This window comes from Penaeus vannamei, chromosome 5 (assembly GCF_042767895.1).
Source record: "Penaeus vannamei isolate JL-2024 chromosome 5, ASM4276789v1, whole genome shotgun sequence".
Classification (NCBI taxonomy): domain Eukaryota; kingdom Metazoa; phylum Arthropoda; class Malacostraca; order Decapoda; family Penaeidae; genus Penaeus; species Penaeus vannamei.
In genome coordinates, this window is record NC_091553.1 from 24,611,300 (window position 1) to 24,626,521 (window position 15,222).

General features: G+C 45.5%; 2 protein-coding genes across 2 annotated transcripts in view; one reads left to right on the top strand and one right to left on the bottom strand.

Annotated features, from left to right (window-relative positions):
* Positions 1-4,572, top strand: part of Polr1A (RNA polymerase I subunit RpI1) — a gene marked incomplete at its 5' end in the record, with an annotated part of 36,802 nt that extends 32,230 nt beyond the window's left edge. Inside the window, 6 exon segments of the mRNA XM_070121948.1 lie at positions 1-121; positions 1,915-2,070; positions 2,733-2,897; positions 3,137-3,283; positions 3,728-3,884; positions 4,189-4,572. The exon segment at positions 1-121 is cut by the window's left edge and continues 23 nt beyond it. Coding sequence (XP_069978049.1) covers positions 1-121; positions 1,915-2,070; positions 2,733-2,897; positions 3,137-3,283; positions 3,728-3,884; positions 4,189-4,292 — 850 coding nt within the window.
* LOC113806301 (SH2 domain-containing protein 4B) lies at positions 4,567-8,513 on the bottom strand (the record flags this gene model as incomplete). The annotated part of the gene is given in 7 exon segments (XM_027357418.2): positions 4,567-5,453; positions 5,676-5,873; positions 6,056-6,273; positions 6,382-6,622; positions 6,902-7,115; positions 7,243-7,977; positions 8,417-8,513. Coding segments are annotated over 7 exon segments (1,843 nt in total), but the record flags the coding sequence as incomplete, so codon positions are not given.
* Positions 8,514-15,222: the final 6,709 nt, after the last annotated feature.

The following is a 15,222-nucleotide window of genomic DNA, read 5'->3' on the forward strand; positions in this document are numbered from 1 at the left end:
CACATTGGCCTCTCGTAACACAAAAGCAAAAGAGCAAGACTACTCAGAAGACGAGGGGGAGGAGGGAAGCAGAGAGCAATCAGAGGATGAAGCAGAACCTGACAAAGAAGAAGTGACAGAGGTTAGGGCAAAAGTTTTTTTTTTTCTTCTTCTTTCTTCTTTTCACATGCTATGGCCATTAAGATTACTGATATTTAATAAGAATATAGTACCAAGATTATACATGTAACATATAGTTCTAAACACATGAATGGGAAGTACCATACAAGCCCAGATACACACATGGTAGGCCCCTTCTGGCTAATAAGTAACTATTAGAATGAGGTAACGGCAATGTAGGTTAGGGCAGCGAGGTGATAGTCAGGGATTTATCAAAAGTGGCAAACACAGAGATGGGGAGGAGGAGGAGAGTGGTAATAGTTACCAAATCAGCATTACCTTCTTAAATTAAATCATATTTGCTTTATGTGGACTTGTGGGGAATAGAAAAGGGGGATTAGGAGATAGCTATAATAGTAAGATTGATGTTGGATAATTCATGGAAATTCAAACAGAATTACGCATGGATTGTTTCCAGAAATTGTTACCGTTGAGAAAGGTAGAGTGGTAGGCATGTAAGTTTAGGTGTGGATGTGTAAGAATATAAATCAGTATCATTTACTTATAGATCATATTGATATTACAACTGTCATCATTCTATGGGTTTGCACCCCGGTATTGCCAAGTCCTCCAACTATTACCCTTTTCCAAGTTAGTTGATACAGATAGTTTACCTGTCAGCCAGAAAGGACCTGCCATGTACATACCAGATTGTATTTCATGTTCACATGCCTGTAAAAGCTGATCATCATGCTTCTGTTTATGGTCATCATTTGCAGTAATTGTTGGAAAATATGTATTATGCACCACCATTTGATTACTCAAGTTTCTGAGTTTGTATGATTCTCTGATTTAGTATACTTTTTTGCCATGGTTATTTCTGCATCCAATTAGCAGAACTCCATCCATAAATAATATTACTCTCAGTAACTAATTTGGAAATTTTCTTTCATTACTAAGGCCAAATGTAGGGTGAGTTAAATCTGTCAAGTTGTTTATTGTTTATTTTCTATGGTTGTTTGTAACACTATAATGAAAGGCCTCTTGTCTAATATGTCTAATGAGAGTGAGGGTAAGAATAAGAGTGTAAGTGGTATTAATGCATGTGTATGCTTATGAATATATTCTTTAATAGATTCTGTATTACACCACACCAGCAGCAATACTCATTTACCCAAGAAACAAAGGTCTAAGCTTTATTTTGGGTTGACTGCAACTTGTAGCTTTAGTTGTAGGAACTTTGTTTTTCAACAATATTGTGCACTTCAGAGTATTGCCAGATTTCTTAAGTGTGCAGATCTGAGGTTAAATCACTCTTGTGCATACATATATTTCCGTCTCATTTTCTCCCTTTTATGTTAGCCAAAAAAAAAAAAAAAAAAATGAAAATCAGAGCCATTTGATGACACTGAAATATATTTTACTTCTCATGTCCCAAGAGCTGTGACGTAGGTATGAAGACCACAAATATACAGTCTATATGATCCTTTCACATCCTAATCTTCAGCCGGCTTACACACTGCTTGTGTTTTCTCTTGTATAGTTCGTAAATATTGGAAGTGGTGTTTCAAATTTCCGTTGAAAAATCAGAACAAGTTCATTTTAGCATTATTTTTCTTTGAAGTTCCCAAGATATTAAAAATTAGAAGATACTAAGCAAGTGGAAAAAAAGTAAATAAGAAGTAAATGAATAAATAGATGAATAAATATATATATAAATAGATTAATAAGTATTTAAGATAAATGTAAAGAACTTAACAGCCAGTCAACTGACCATGATTACATGTAATGTTTTATTGATGTGTAACATACCAGGAGGACCTAAGGCCAGTGGATGTCAAAACTCCCAAGAAGAAAAAGGGTACTGCCATTAGTGAATCTACAGTACGGTTTAGGAAGAGCATTGTTGCAGATGCAGATGCATGGATAGTCGACTACAGCTTTGACACAGAAGAGGAACTGTGGTGTGAGGTGAGTGGGGAGGATGCAAGATTTGTTCAGGTTTTAGAAAATTTTGATTATTTGCAATTATATGATTATTTTCCAAGGAAAGGTAATGAAAAGGGAATGTAAGTTTGTGTGAACCAGTTGAGTGGTTTAGGATCATGTATTACTACAGCTATGAATGTCCTATTATAAAAAGTTTTTTTTTTTTTTTTTAGTCATATTTTCTTGTATTCCTTATTATCCCTTTGACTCCAGCCAAGGATTTTGTATTCTCTTCTCTGTATGCATCTTGGGTAACACAGAATAATGGTTGAGATTCATTGTTTGACTGTAAAGATGCTTACAAAGGCAATTGCAAATGAAAAATGTAGCTTTATGTACAAACTGTTTTTAAAATAATTGACTTTTGTTTTATGTAGAAGCTGGTTTATGCAGCAAATGTAGAAAAAGTATGAATGAGAATTAATATCTTCACAGTACAAGGTAATCATCATGTGTTCATCTTTGGTTGAAAAAAAAAAGAAATATATTTTATGCAGTTATAGGGTTAGGATATAGCTATACATTAAGTAGTCCGAGTTGGATAATCTTTTCACCATCTCATTAATTTATACATTTTCTTGGTTAATTAGTTCGGGGGAGGTTGACTTTGGAGAGAAACATTGTAATTAGGACCTATTTTTCAGGTTACCCTACTTTTGCCCCTGGCTGGTGGAAACTACGACATCCCATCGATTGTGCGGCAAAAGTCTCAACGCTGCCTTATTCACAGTGTTCCTGGGATTAAGCGTGTTTTTGTTGTGGAGAAGGATGATGGATTATTGCTGAGAACTGAGGGAGTTAATGTATTTGTAAGTATTTTCAGAGGAGGAATGAAACTCATCTCTGCCCATTCCCACATTCCCACAAAGATATCTTTCCTCTTATCTGTTGATTGTAATAAAAGACTGAAACAATAAGAATTAATTTTAGTATAGTGAAGTTGGCTCTTCAGTTTTCAAGAATATGTGAGTGTGCAGTTTAATAAAAAAAAATTTACAGGCATGTAATTTTTAAATTTTATTTATTTATTACTTTTTTTCTTTTCCAGAAAATGTTTGAATACGAGCATCTCTTGGATGTGAATCGTCTGTATACCAACAACATTCACCAAGTGGCTGAGATGTATGGAATAGAAGCTGCACAGCGTTCAATCATTAGGGAATTACGTGCTGTACAATCTGCTTATGACATCAAGGTTTGTGATACTTGAGTATTTGCATGTATGTATGTTACTAAGTAATACGTACAAGTTAGGAAGAGTTCAAGTGTGTGAATATTTTTACCAGATTTCCTAGCTTGTAGTTCTGTAAAGCATTTCTTAAAAGTAAATTTATATATATAAGAGTATTGAAAGAATGTTTGAGCTGGAACACCTTCAGCAGACCTTTAAGTAATGATTTCAGAATTTATTTGATGGTTTTAAGAACTCATAACATAACAATTGACATTTCATTATTTCTGGATGTTATAAATCATCCTTTTTTTTCTTTCTTTCTTTTTTTTCCCCCCAAGAATGAAAATTTCTGAATAGAGAATTATAAATTACTAATTCCTATTTCTTCATTCTGTGCAACTGTTCATGTTGACAGTATATATAAAACATTCAAGAATAGAAATGATTATGAAACAAATTTTTCAGGTTGACTTCCGCCACTTAACTCTTCTGGCTGATTACTTTACCTGTGAAGGGGTTTACAAGGCCTGTTCCCGCCAGGCTCTGGCTACTTGCGTTTCTCCACTGCAGAAGATGTCTTATGAGACTTGTACAGCATTTCTGAAATCAGCACTATTACAAGGCAAGTCACTGTGTAAACTTTTAATGTAGATAGCAAGCTCTAACTACTTGCCGCTGGGATGGCATGTGCGTACAATGCCCTGTCCACTGTGTTTTTAATTTAGTAATTGTTTTTACATAAGGCTCCACAAGTACTAAATCACCGATGAGTTAGTACTTGTTTACCCCTTTTCCTTGATTTTCATTAATATTTTCTATTTAATACTGCTGTTAGTAATGTCAATGTCAATTATAAGGTTTTCTAACTGAAAAGGATATTATAAAGGGTTTATCGATATTTAACCATCTTTTTATCTATTTTTCAGGAGAGAAAGACAGAATGCTTTCGCCATCGGCAAACATTGCTGTTGGCCAACCAGTAAAAGTAGGCACAAATGTTATGCATGTTCTGCCTCTCATTAAGTTATGAAAATTGTCTTGTTTGTAATTGGCCTAACAGAAATTATTGAAAATGTTTGTTAAAATATATATATTTATGTATGCTCAGTATGTATTCCTCATTATTTGGAGGGATTTGAATGGAATACTATCATTAATATGATGAAAAAAAACTAATGTCGTCCATAAAATTATGGTATCAAAGCAAATTTGCAATTATTTATTATTTGCATATTTCTGGAGATCAATCCAACAGATTTTCAATGATAGCAAATTGTATTTTTTCCCCTAATAAAAGTATGAAATACTAATCATATTTTATTTGTAGATGCTTTAATGGGCATTATATACATTTCTTTTTAATAAATGATACACATACATCTATATCACAAAACTAATAATAACATTCATAGCACAGGGATCAAGATAATAAAGAATTATTTGACATTCTACAGTGGTCCACTATTTTTAAATGAACCTGCTTGATAGCTGAAATGTGTTTTCTACTGGTTGCTACAAGGTATTATCTACCTCAACAACCCAACTATTATATAGTTTTAAAATACAGACAAGTACTTCACTTAATATTGGCCATCATAATTCTCTAACGAGCCTGCAGTGATATACAAGGCAATTGCTTGCACACAAAATATAAGAAAAATTGATGCCATTGCTAAGGCTAATTATCAGATGGCACCATTTGTATGATAAGTGACATATCAATCAATTCACAGTGCAAGCAGAATCTCTGCACAGCAAGACTAGCAGTGACTTCTCTTCTCTCTCTCCCTCCCTCCCTCTTTCTCATGCAACAGTTATAAATTCCTTAATTACTTCTACATAATTTAGGTTCTACAACTGCACAGGTCTACAAAGAAATACACAGTGCATTAGATGCCTTTTTTTTTGCATTTATCTGATACGAAGTGCTTCAAAACTGAAATATACTTATATATATATATATATATATATATATATATATATATATATATATATATATATATATATGAAATGAAATGTTTGATGAACAGAAGGAAGTGAATCTGAACGTATTAAAGTGCCAGGTACTGGGTGCCGGTGAACAGTTCGAGGTAGTCGGGTTTCCTAGGATTCGATTGCCCGCACGGACGAGTCAGGAGCTCTCCGCCTGAGGTTGTTATGGCTTCCTTCTTGTGGTACTCGATGAGATCGCCTGCAGGGGAAAATTATATTGGTATTAATGCTGTTAGAAGGGAAGTTGTACACAGTTTAAGTTAGAGATGTAATTGACACTTATATTAAACATTCTATTTTAAAAAAGTAAGTTTATGATAAAAGCGGTACTCCTCTTATTCTACTCTTTCAATAAAGCTATGTATGAAATCGAAAGCTTTCCCCACACATGCCTCAGTGATGGCGCTGAGATGCCACCTACCAAGGGTATCGTGGGATGCTTGGTGCGAGCCGAAGAACGTGTACTTTCCACCAGTCACATCAATCAGGTAATGGCGGCACCTATCGGCGGCGCGGTAGGAAATGGCATACCCCCATATCCGTTCACTTACTCGTACCAGGAAACGACCTACTTCAGATCCTGCTAGCACTTCCTCTGCTTCTATTCTGCTTATGATACCTAGAACATGACACCATTCTCATTAAATACAAGAAGGATAGCATACTAGGACATCAGAAAACATAAATAAGGTTTATACAGCTAGAAAAAGACAACGAAAAAATGCGTCTGAACTGATGGTTATCAAGATGATCAACAACGAACCTCAGTTACAAGTACAGACTACAAGGGCTGCCTCCTACCATGGAACCAGGGAGCGACGCGAGTGCGCGAGGGCTCCAGGCCGGCTCCCCGGGGCAGCTCCTCCTCGCGGAACCAAGCGACGATGGCGCCGCGGGACGGGGGCTTCGGGGGCCGGATCCTCTGACGGACGCAGCCGCCGAACGGACTGCCCTTGCTCACTGCTGTGTTGCTGCTGCTGCTGCCGATGCTCTTGTTATGATTGTTGTTGTTACTAACGCTGTTGAAATGGGGAGGAATACGCTAGAATCGTTTTTCAACAATTTTTTGGGTGTAATTGTATACACTTATAATGGAATGATAAAAAAAAACTCATATAAAAACTCACTCTTCTTGAATCGCCCTGATATTTCCATTAATATCTCCGCCGACACTGGAGTGATGGCCGTTCACGCCGTTCATGCCGTTCTTGATGAGGGTGTTCTTAACGACGGTGTTGTGCGTGAGGCCGTTCAGGTTGCGATTGATGGCGTGTGCTGGTGACGAGTGCGTTGACGCCCGTCGGTGCTCTTCGCGGGCGCGGCGAGCGATTTCGCGGATGCGTCTCTCCGCTTCCTTGGCCTTGCGCTCTGTGGGAAGCGACGTCGTTGGATGGTTGGCTTGTGATATTCTTTAAAGCTTAATGTATGATTGATTGAATATGTGTATCCCAACTTGCGTTAGGAGGTTAACAATACAAGAAAGTCTGGTTAGGAAAACTATCACATTCGATATCTTCAGTACAAAGAAAAAAAAAAAAATCACACACCTGTATACTAAAATGATTGTCAACAACTAAGTAAAACCTGAATATCTCAGTGTTTGGTGGCGACCGACTAAATGCCAGCAAAAATACTGGGAGCACCCACCTTGCTCTTGCCAGGCGCTGTCGTCTTTCTCGTTGGTCTGCTTGTTGGCAGTGTCTGCTACCTGCTGGCGGGCGGCCTCTACCTGGCTCCGCAAATGCTCCAGAATTTCTTTCTGCCTCCGCTTCTTCGCTCGCTCCAGCGTGGCCGTCTTCAAGGCCTCCAGGGAGCCCTCGGAAAGTTGTTCGAAACGTTTGATCTGCGCTGCTACGCCCACCTGCAGGAGAACGTGTTGCAACGAGAATTAAAACAAGAACACAATCAATAGTAATTATGATAGCAAATTAATGCAATGGATAATGAATAATAATGAAACATAACAAATACTGGAAAATATCGCGTACCGTCATGGCTGCTTCCGCGTCGCCGTCTTTCACTCGGTCGCAAAGGTCGTCCTGCTCCACGATGGTAAGGGGGCACAGGGGTGGAGGGGAGGAGGAGGGGGGCGGCGACGGCGTGAGAGACGATGATAGGCTTGATGTAGTAGACGAAAGGGACGATGGCGGGGAGGGCGTGTGGCTCCCGCTGTTTGTCGTGGGTGTGGTGGGGACGGAGAAGGACTGGGTGGAGGACGAGGGGGCGGAGGACGACGTGTGGGAAATCCTGGAGGGGAAGCTGAGGGTGCTGGCCAGGCTGGGCTTCGGGGAGAGGATGGGCGGCTTGGGCGTGGGCAGGGACGCGGTCGGAGCGAGGGGCGCCTTGGCAGGGGCGGCGGCCGACGTCTCCCACGGCATTCCGTTCAGTTTTCGGGGGGATGAACTGTAGCCGGCGCCGTAGGGAGAGATGCTGAAGGCGGGCGGCGACGGAGGCGAGGCGGACGAGGAGGTGGACGACAGGGACGAGAGGGAGGAAGAGGAGGCCGACGAGGAGAGCTTCAAGCTGCCGATTCCCGAAGACGTGGTCGAGGCTGGGGAAGGAGGCGAAGAGGAGCCAGAGGACGAAGACGAGGAGATAGAAGATGTGGATGTTTTCTTCGAAGCCGGGACATCCGTCTCCTCCATGGCCTGGATGTGCTTCTCCATCTCCACTGTGGCCTCCTGAAGGGACCTCACCACGGCCTCTCGCGCGGGGTCACGCTCCTGAAGGGAAGGCAAAATCGGAGTTTTAGTCTACTGAATCCGGCATTTTTCCCCCCATTCCTATTCGATGAATGCGAAAATAGAAGACTTCACTGATCTGCAGTCAAAACCTAGCTTCTTATGACATCAACCACCCCTGGAAGCCCATTCATATAGCTTTGCGCAAACAGAAAAACACGCACAAACATACACACAAATATATGTATAAGCGCGAATATTATTATTCAACGCCGGGACACGTTTACGACTCTCCCAATTCCAAGTCGAGTTTCCATAAAAGTGCCTTAACGAGTGCAGTTGCCCAAGCATAAAAGCTGCCCACGTTTTAAAAGAGCGCTAAACAGATGTCACTCCATCCAGATCAAGGGCTTATTTCAACATGAATAAATTTCTTCCAGTGAGATCTGCAACTCCCCAGATTACTGGTTTCTAGTCCTACCTTATTCTGCTGGTTCCTCGCGGCCTCCTCCTCCATGGCCTGCACTGTCGACCTGCTCAGCCTCACCAGTTTGTCCAGCTCTTCCTCTGCCGCGCGTCTGCAAAGAGGAGGAAGAGGAAACGTCAGTCGTTTGCACCGTCGTTAAAGGGATGAAGAAAAGGGCACAAAGAGAGACGGAGATAATGGTACGAAGAGAGACGGAGAAAATTTTACGAAGAGAGACGGAGAAAATGGTACGAAGAGAGACGGAGAAAATGGTACGAAGAGAGACCGAGGAAATGATACGAAGAGAGACGGAGAAGATAGAATGAAGAAAGACGGAGAAAATGATACGACGTGAGACGGAGAAAATTTCAAGACGAAGAGGGAACGAAGAACAAGCCAAAGGAGCCCGAGACGCGACCCAGGAGCGCAAATCAGTACGACGCCGCTCGATCCGGAGAAGAATGCGAAGATCCGAGGAAAAATAGAACGGAAACCTTATAAAAATTCAGCGGACGCCATAAAACAGGTTGTCGTGCCCAGACATGGCAATGAGCTTCTCCCCCCAACCCCTTCCCTTGCCCCTCCCCTTGTAGCCTCCCCCCCCCTAGACTTAGGGAGAAACTTACGACCAATTCTTCAGAAGCTTCTGGGATCGCAACGATGAAGCAAGGATGAGCGGATTGTAATAAAACGCCCTAATGGCCTCCTCAATCAAGGGAATGAGAGAGGTTAAATAAGACCAGAAAAGGGGAAATGGGAGAATAAGAAAAACATAATGGCGAAGCAAATTCGTTAAATTGAAGAACAACAGAAATAATGGGAATAAGAGTAAGAGAATAAGAAAAAAAACTAAAGAAAATCGTGTTGAAGAAAAATAGAAAAGGGGGGATAAAATCAAGAGAAGAAAAAAGCGGAGGGAACGAGGACCAGGAGATGAGCTTGCTAAGGACGACCTCCGAAGAGGGCCCTCTCCTGAAGGACCTCTGCATCCCGTCCAGCGTCAGAGTCCACGTTGGGGATTATCTGTTCCTCCTTATTACGATCGGTTTTACGAGCGCCGGGCACCGAGGTATGCTTCATTCGGCGCCACGGGAGCCAGGGGGGACGGGGGGCGCGCAGCCCATATGCGGAATGCCAGGCGATGTTGCCTTGGCTGGAAGCGCCACCCGGGTTCTGACCGAAGGGATAAGACCGGTCGAGAACGCCTTATGCCTTATACGCTCTCTTATCGAACCGCACATCACCCGCTGGTTCATTCATTCATCCGCAGATTCCTACACCCACACACGTGTACGCCTGTTTTCACCACCACACCCTACCCACCACCAACGATACTGCCACCTCCTCCGCCATCGAAACAGCTTCAAAGTCAGAAGAATTGTGAAAGGCGGCGACACGGGCGTGTGTTCGCGTCGCGCTTGAACAGGTGGCCCCGATGCCTTCCCTCCCCCTCCCTCCCGCGCCATCCTTAACGGGGACTGGAGGGGGGGGGGGGCAAGGACGGCCGACAGCCTTCCCTCGGCCGCTCATTCGCGATGAAAGAATTAATGTATTTAACTAGTAAAATGCTGGCAGTAATACCGACAACGCTATAATATTAAATATTGTTCTTAAAGATCCAAATAATGATAATTTAGGTAATGAATAACAAAAAAAAAAAGTTAAAATTAACAAATTCAATCTAATGTTCCCGATGACCAAGATATATAAGCCAGTGTGCTACTACCATGTTTACACCAATATGCCCATCAGAACGAAACAAAAGATCGCTGTGTCTCCCCATTCCCCACGCCGCGCGCAGGCGAATGTGCCTTCCCTCCCCCCTCGTTCTCATTACTCGGCGCATTTAAATCCCTAATCACAGGGCGGGGGTGATTGCCTCCCTTCCTCGCCCTCATCATCTTAATTACCTTCAACGAGTCTATCCCCGATCGCCATACCACACCTATATCCCCCCCCCCACCATCCCTGCCCCTCCCCTCCCTCCTTTTCCTTGCCCTTGTACCCTGCCTCTACCTCTGCTCCTGCCCTTCCCCCTGCCCCTTGCCCTTGTAACCTTCCCCTTCCCATGCCTAAGCCCCTACCCCTGCCCGTCACCCACGCAAGAGTGAGGTCCCACGAGAGGAAATGCTCGTCTCCCCAACATGAATGATGACGTCACGCCCACTCACATTCACTCACTGCGGTTACACGCGACTGAGGAAAGGTCGGTGCGCTTCGCTGTCCGCCCGACGCCCGTGCCTTCGGATTCTATCGTTTTGTGTTCATCTCGGAAAAGTCGAAGTCACACCTGAACGCTGAACAAATATCCAGTAGCGCTCATAAAATTTAACAGCCCTTCCCTCTCCCTCTCTCTCAGCCTTCCAACCTCTTCATCCCGCCCCCTCCCTCCACTCTCCTCCCCCTTCCCCACCCTCTCTCCAACCCCTAAAGAAAATCCCACTTTCGGACGTCCCGGGGGTTGACGTCATGTTGTCAACCAAGTTATGACGCGGACTTTTTTCCTCCCTTTGTTTCGCGCTCCGCCTCTGGCCTCGCGTTTCCCACAGCACTAAGCTCGCCGCCGCTAACCAGAATCACCTTTTTAAACACTTGTCCGTTCTATAAATGGAAAAAAAACACGTCACTACGTTTCAGTGTGACATTTCTTCGCGTGTTCTCTCGCTGTTTTTTCTCTGTCAAGTTTTTTTAATGATCATTACTTTTTCGATGGGAGATGATGGCAAGAATAGAGAGCCGGATGGGTAAACTATTAATGCTATCATTAATAATGCTTACACTAATGTAGATTTTACAATAATGATGATAAAGATCAATTTGCCAACAGTAAACCGATATAGAGGGAGACAAGTGGAGGATGTAGTAATCGCTACTGTTACTGCATGTTCTACCACTATAGTTACCTCCCAACCAATACATTAATTAATTCTGATGATGGCAGTGATAACTTAACATCAATGTTTTCGAAATTAAAATTTGAGCAACAGCAGGCAAAACCTCGAGCTCTTGCAGATTCCGTGACAGAAAAGAGTCCGTGAGATTCTACAAACTAGAATCCCCTGGCAATATAAAGGTCTATATAAGTACTTATATAGACCTTGATAAAGGACGCCAACCGAATGCAGTCCCCTCTCTTTTTCTTGTACATGAAATCCGCATCAAGAGTGAAAATCTCCAAACCCAGCATCCGGATGTGATCTGAAATCCGACGGAGCTTTCGCATCTACCGACCAAGGTCTATATAAGTACATAGTTAGACTGAGGAACGGTGCAACGGCGTCCGTCGACCGCATCCCCCGTGTGCATCAGGGCGCTTGGGTGAGGTGTGGGGGTAGGAGAGGAGATAGAGGATGGGGGTGGGAGAGGGGATAGGAGGATGGGGGTGGGAGAGGGGATAGGAGGATGGGGGAGGGAGAGGAGATAGAGGATAGGGGTGGGAGAGGGGGTAGGAGGATGGGGGTGGGAGAGGGGATAGGAGGATGGGGGAGGGAGAGGGGATAGAGGATGGGGGTAGGAGAGGAGATAGAGGATGGGGGTGGGAGAGGGGATAGGAGGATGGGGGAGGGAGAGGGGATAGAGGATGGGGGTGGGAGAGGAGATAGAGGATAGGGGTGGGAGAGGGGGTAGGAGGATGGGGGTGGGAGAGGGGATAGGAGGATGGGGGAGGGAGAGGGGATAGAGGATGGGGGTGGGAGAGGAGATAGAGGATGGGGGTGGGAGAGGGGGTAGGAGGATGGGGGTGGGAGAGGGGACAGGAGGATGGGGGAGGGAGAGGGGATAGAGGATGGGGGTGGGAGAGGAGATAGAGGATGGGGGGAGGGAGAGGGGATAGGAGGATGGGGGGAGCGAGACGGGATAGGAGGATGGCGGGAGGGAGAGGGGATAGGCCAGCGATCTCGCCGGTCGAAACATCGCATTACTAGAAGGAAGCAGAAATGTTGCCGGCAGGTGGCAGTCTACGGGCGAGGAGGGGGGGGGGGGGTCACGGGGGCAAAGAGAGGCAAATTTTCCCATTTTAGGGACTCCCAAGTACCCGCAAGGCCCAAATAGGGAGCGCCTCTCTCCTCAGCCGGACCCCACCTCCGCGCCCTCTCCCTCTGGGGTTGTTCATAGCGGAGGGGGGGGGGGGATGCGACAATCACCTGATGACAAAAGAGGTAAAAAAACATATGGCGTCCGTCTAGATGAGCTTCCTCGACACAGCGAGAAAAAACTACGGCCCTTCCGGCGATGCCAATGGGAGGCGCTGACGACCAGCCCCTCTCCGGTGACCGCCCGTTCCCGCGCGCCCAATCGCTCTTTCGCTCCCCGCCCGAACTACGCCCTCGGCCCGCGTCAGGAAGCCCGCCAAGCAGCCCTGTTCACCCGCGGTCACGGAACACGAAGCCGACTGCAACTCCGATTCCCGAGGCCGATTCCCAGCAAGGCGGAGGGGAAGGGCCGAGCCGAGACGTGGTTCCGCGACCGGCCATTTCCGGAGGGACGCGACCTCGGCCTTTCGTCCATGGCCTTCTGCCGCGGGCTCCGCCGGGGATCGCGCCCACGCTCTGGGTATAAGCCACCCACACCCATTCTCGATGCTCATCGCACTGTATGTCTAACATTATACTTTGCGTCAGTGGAAAGGCAAGCGGTCAGGCACGTTCCTAAACAAACAAATTCGTTGAAATACAATAAAAATTGATAATTAATAACCGAAATAAAAAATATCAACGGAAACATAAAAGAGCCAACAAAATTTCTAAAAAAGGGGAAAAGCTTCCACAAGAAAGTTGCCTTCACCCAAGTGGAACCCGAGACTCTCAGTGCTCGAGTCGCGCCGCCGCGCTGCTGACGGCGACGCGGCGGCCAAGCGCGGGGAGTCAGTGGCGCCGCTCGGCTGTCAGATCCCCTTCTTCTACCGGGGAGACAAGAGGGGGAGGAGGAGGGAAAGGGGGTGGGAAGGAGGGAGAATGAGGGGGAAAGGGGGTGGACTGAGAATGAGAGAATGAGAGAGAAGGGAGGAAGGAAAAAATGAGAAGGGAGAGGTAAAAGAAGAAATGGAGGGTTTGGTGCTATGCGCCGCGGATGCTCCCTACGCTTCTTGAAATCACAATCGAAGGAGAGAAAGAGGACAGGTAGTGCGGGCGGGGGAAGGGGGGTGGGGGAAGGGGGGTGGGGCAGGCGAAAGGTGAAAGGTTAGAAATCATTGGGGGTAATGTGTCAGGAAGGAAGGGGGAGATAAAGAGGGGATAAGAAGAGCGGAAGAGGTAAAGCGGAAGGGAGGGAATGAGGGAGGATAGGACGGTGGGAAGGGAGGGTAAAGGGGTGGGGAGAGAAAGAAGAGTTAGGAAGGGAGAGGAGGGAGGGAGGGAGGGAGGGAGGGAGGGAGGGAGAGAGAGAGAGAGAGAGAGAGAGAGAGAGAGAGAGAGAGAGAGAGAGAGAGAGAGAGAGAGAGAGAGAGAGAGAGAGAGAGAGAGAGAGAGAGAGAGAGAGAGAGAGAGAGAGAGAGGCTAGATGGGAGAGAATGGCACACCAAAACTTCCTTCGATACCCCCCCCCCCTCTCCCTAATCAACTCCACTAACTCCCCTGCATCCGGCTGGCTTATCGACACCCCGCTATCTTCTCCTCACTACCTCGACTCCCTCTCCCTCTTACCCTTCCTTTCCCTCATCACCACATTAACATTAACATTTAACATTAACATTAACATCCTTATCCTTCGAAAGCATTATGAGCGAAAGCAAGAGGGAAAGGGAAAAAGAGAGCCACATACACATACATACATACACATACATACATACATTCATACATACATTCATACATACATACATACATACATACATACAGAGAGAGAGAGAGATAGCGCGTGCGTGCGTGCGTGTCACGTCCTCCGAGCGTCCTCTGTGGGCGTCGCTGAACCGCCATCCTGAAGGGCGCCCTGTCCTGGGGCTGGCGAAGGGCCCTCTCGAGTGCGGCGAAGGTGTTGCTCCACCATTGCACCACCTTGCACCCGCTGCCGTTTCGCCACAAGGTGCCGCTCGCCCGCTCGGCTTCTCGGGAAGAGCAGCTTCTTGGAACGCCCCCCCCCCCCGCCTCCTGTTTCTTACTGGTAGTTTTCATTCATTCGTTTACTTGTTACTACTTTTGCGGTCACTGCTGTGCTGCCATCATCGTCACCATCTTCAGTGTCACGATCTTAATTATTATTGTTTTATCATGGCTACCGTTACCATCGTCATCCCTCATCTTTCCCTCCCTCCTCGAAACCCAAACCCATCTCCCTCCCTCTCCTCCTCCCTTTCCTCATCCCTCCCTCTCTTCTCCCACTATCCTCCTCCTCTCTCCCTCTTCCAACCCGCATGTTTACATTTTCCCGCCTCCTCTTCCTACCCCCCACCTTCCCCCTTCCTGCCGCCCCTTTTTGCTTTCTTCCGGCCTCCAGCCGCCATTTCCACGTTTCCTGCTGTTGATTTTCCCTTTTATACTTTCTGCTTGTCACTTCCTTTGATTTATTCGAACCCTTACGTTGCTCTTTCTGTCTTTTCGATGACCGTTTTCTAAAGTTTTAGGTCTTAATGGTATTATTTTTGACATTTTTGGATTTATTATTTTCTTGTCTGGTTTTGAGCTTAATCCATTTTTTATTCATCCACTTAATTCACGGATCTGCACTAATCAATTCACATGGTCAACATCTACCTAAATACAATCATCTATATCCAACTATCCATCCATCCATCCATCCTTCGATCCATCCATCCACCCTCTTCACCCACAATTCCACCATTCGTCCGTCCTCCCACCCACCAAAGAGGCAAACAACCCACCCACCCACCT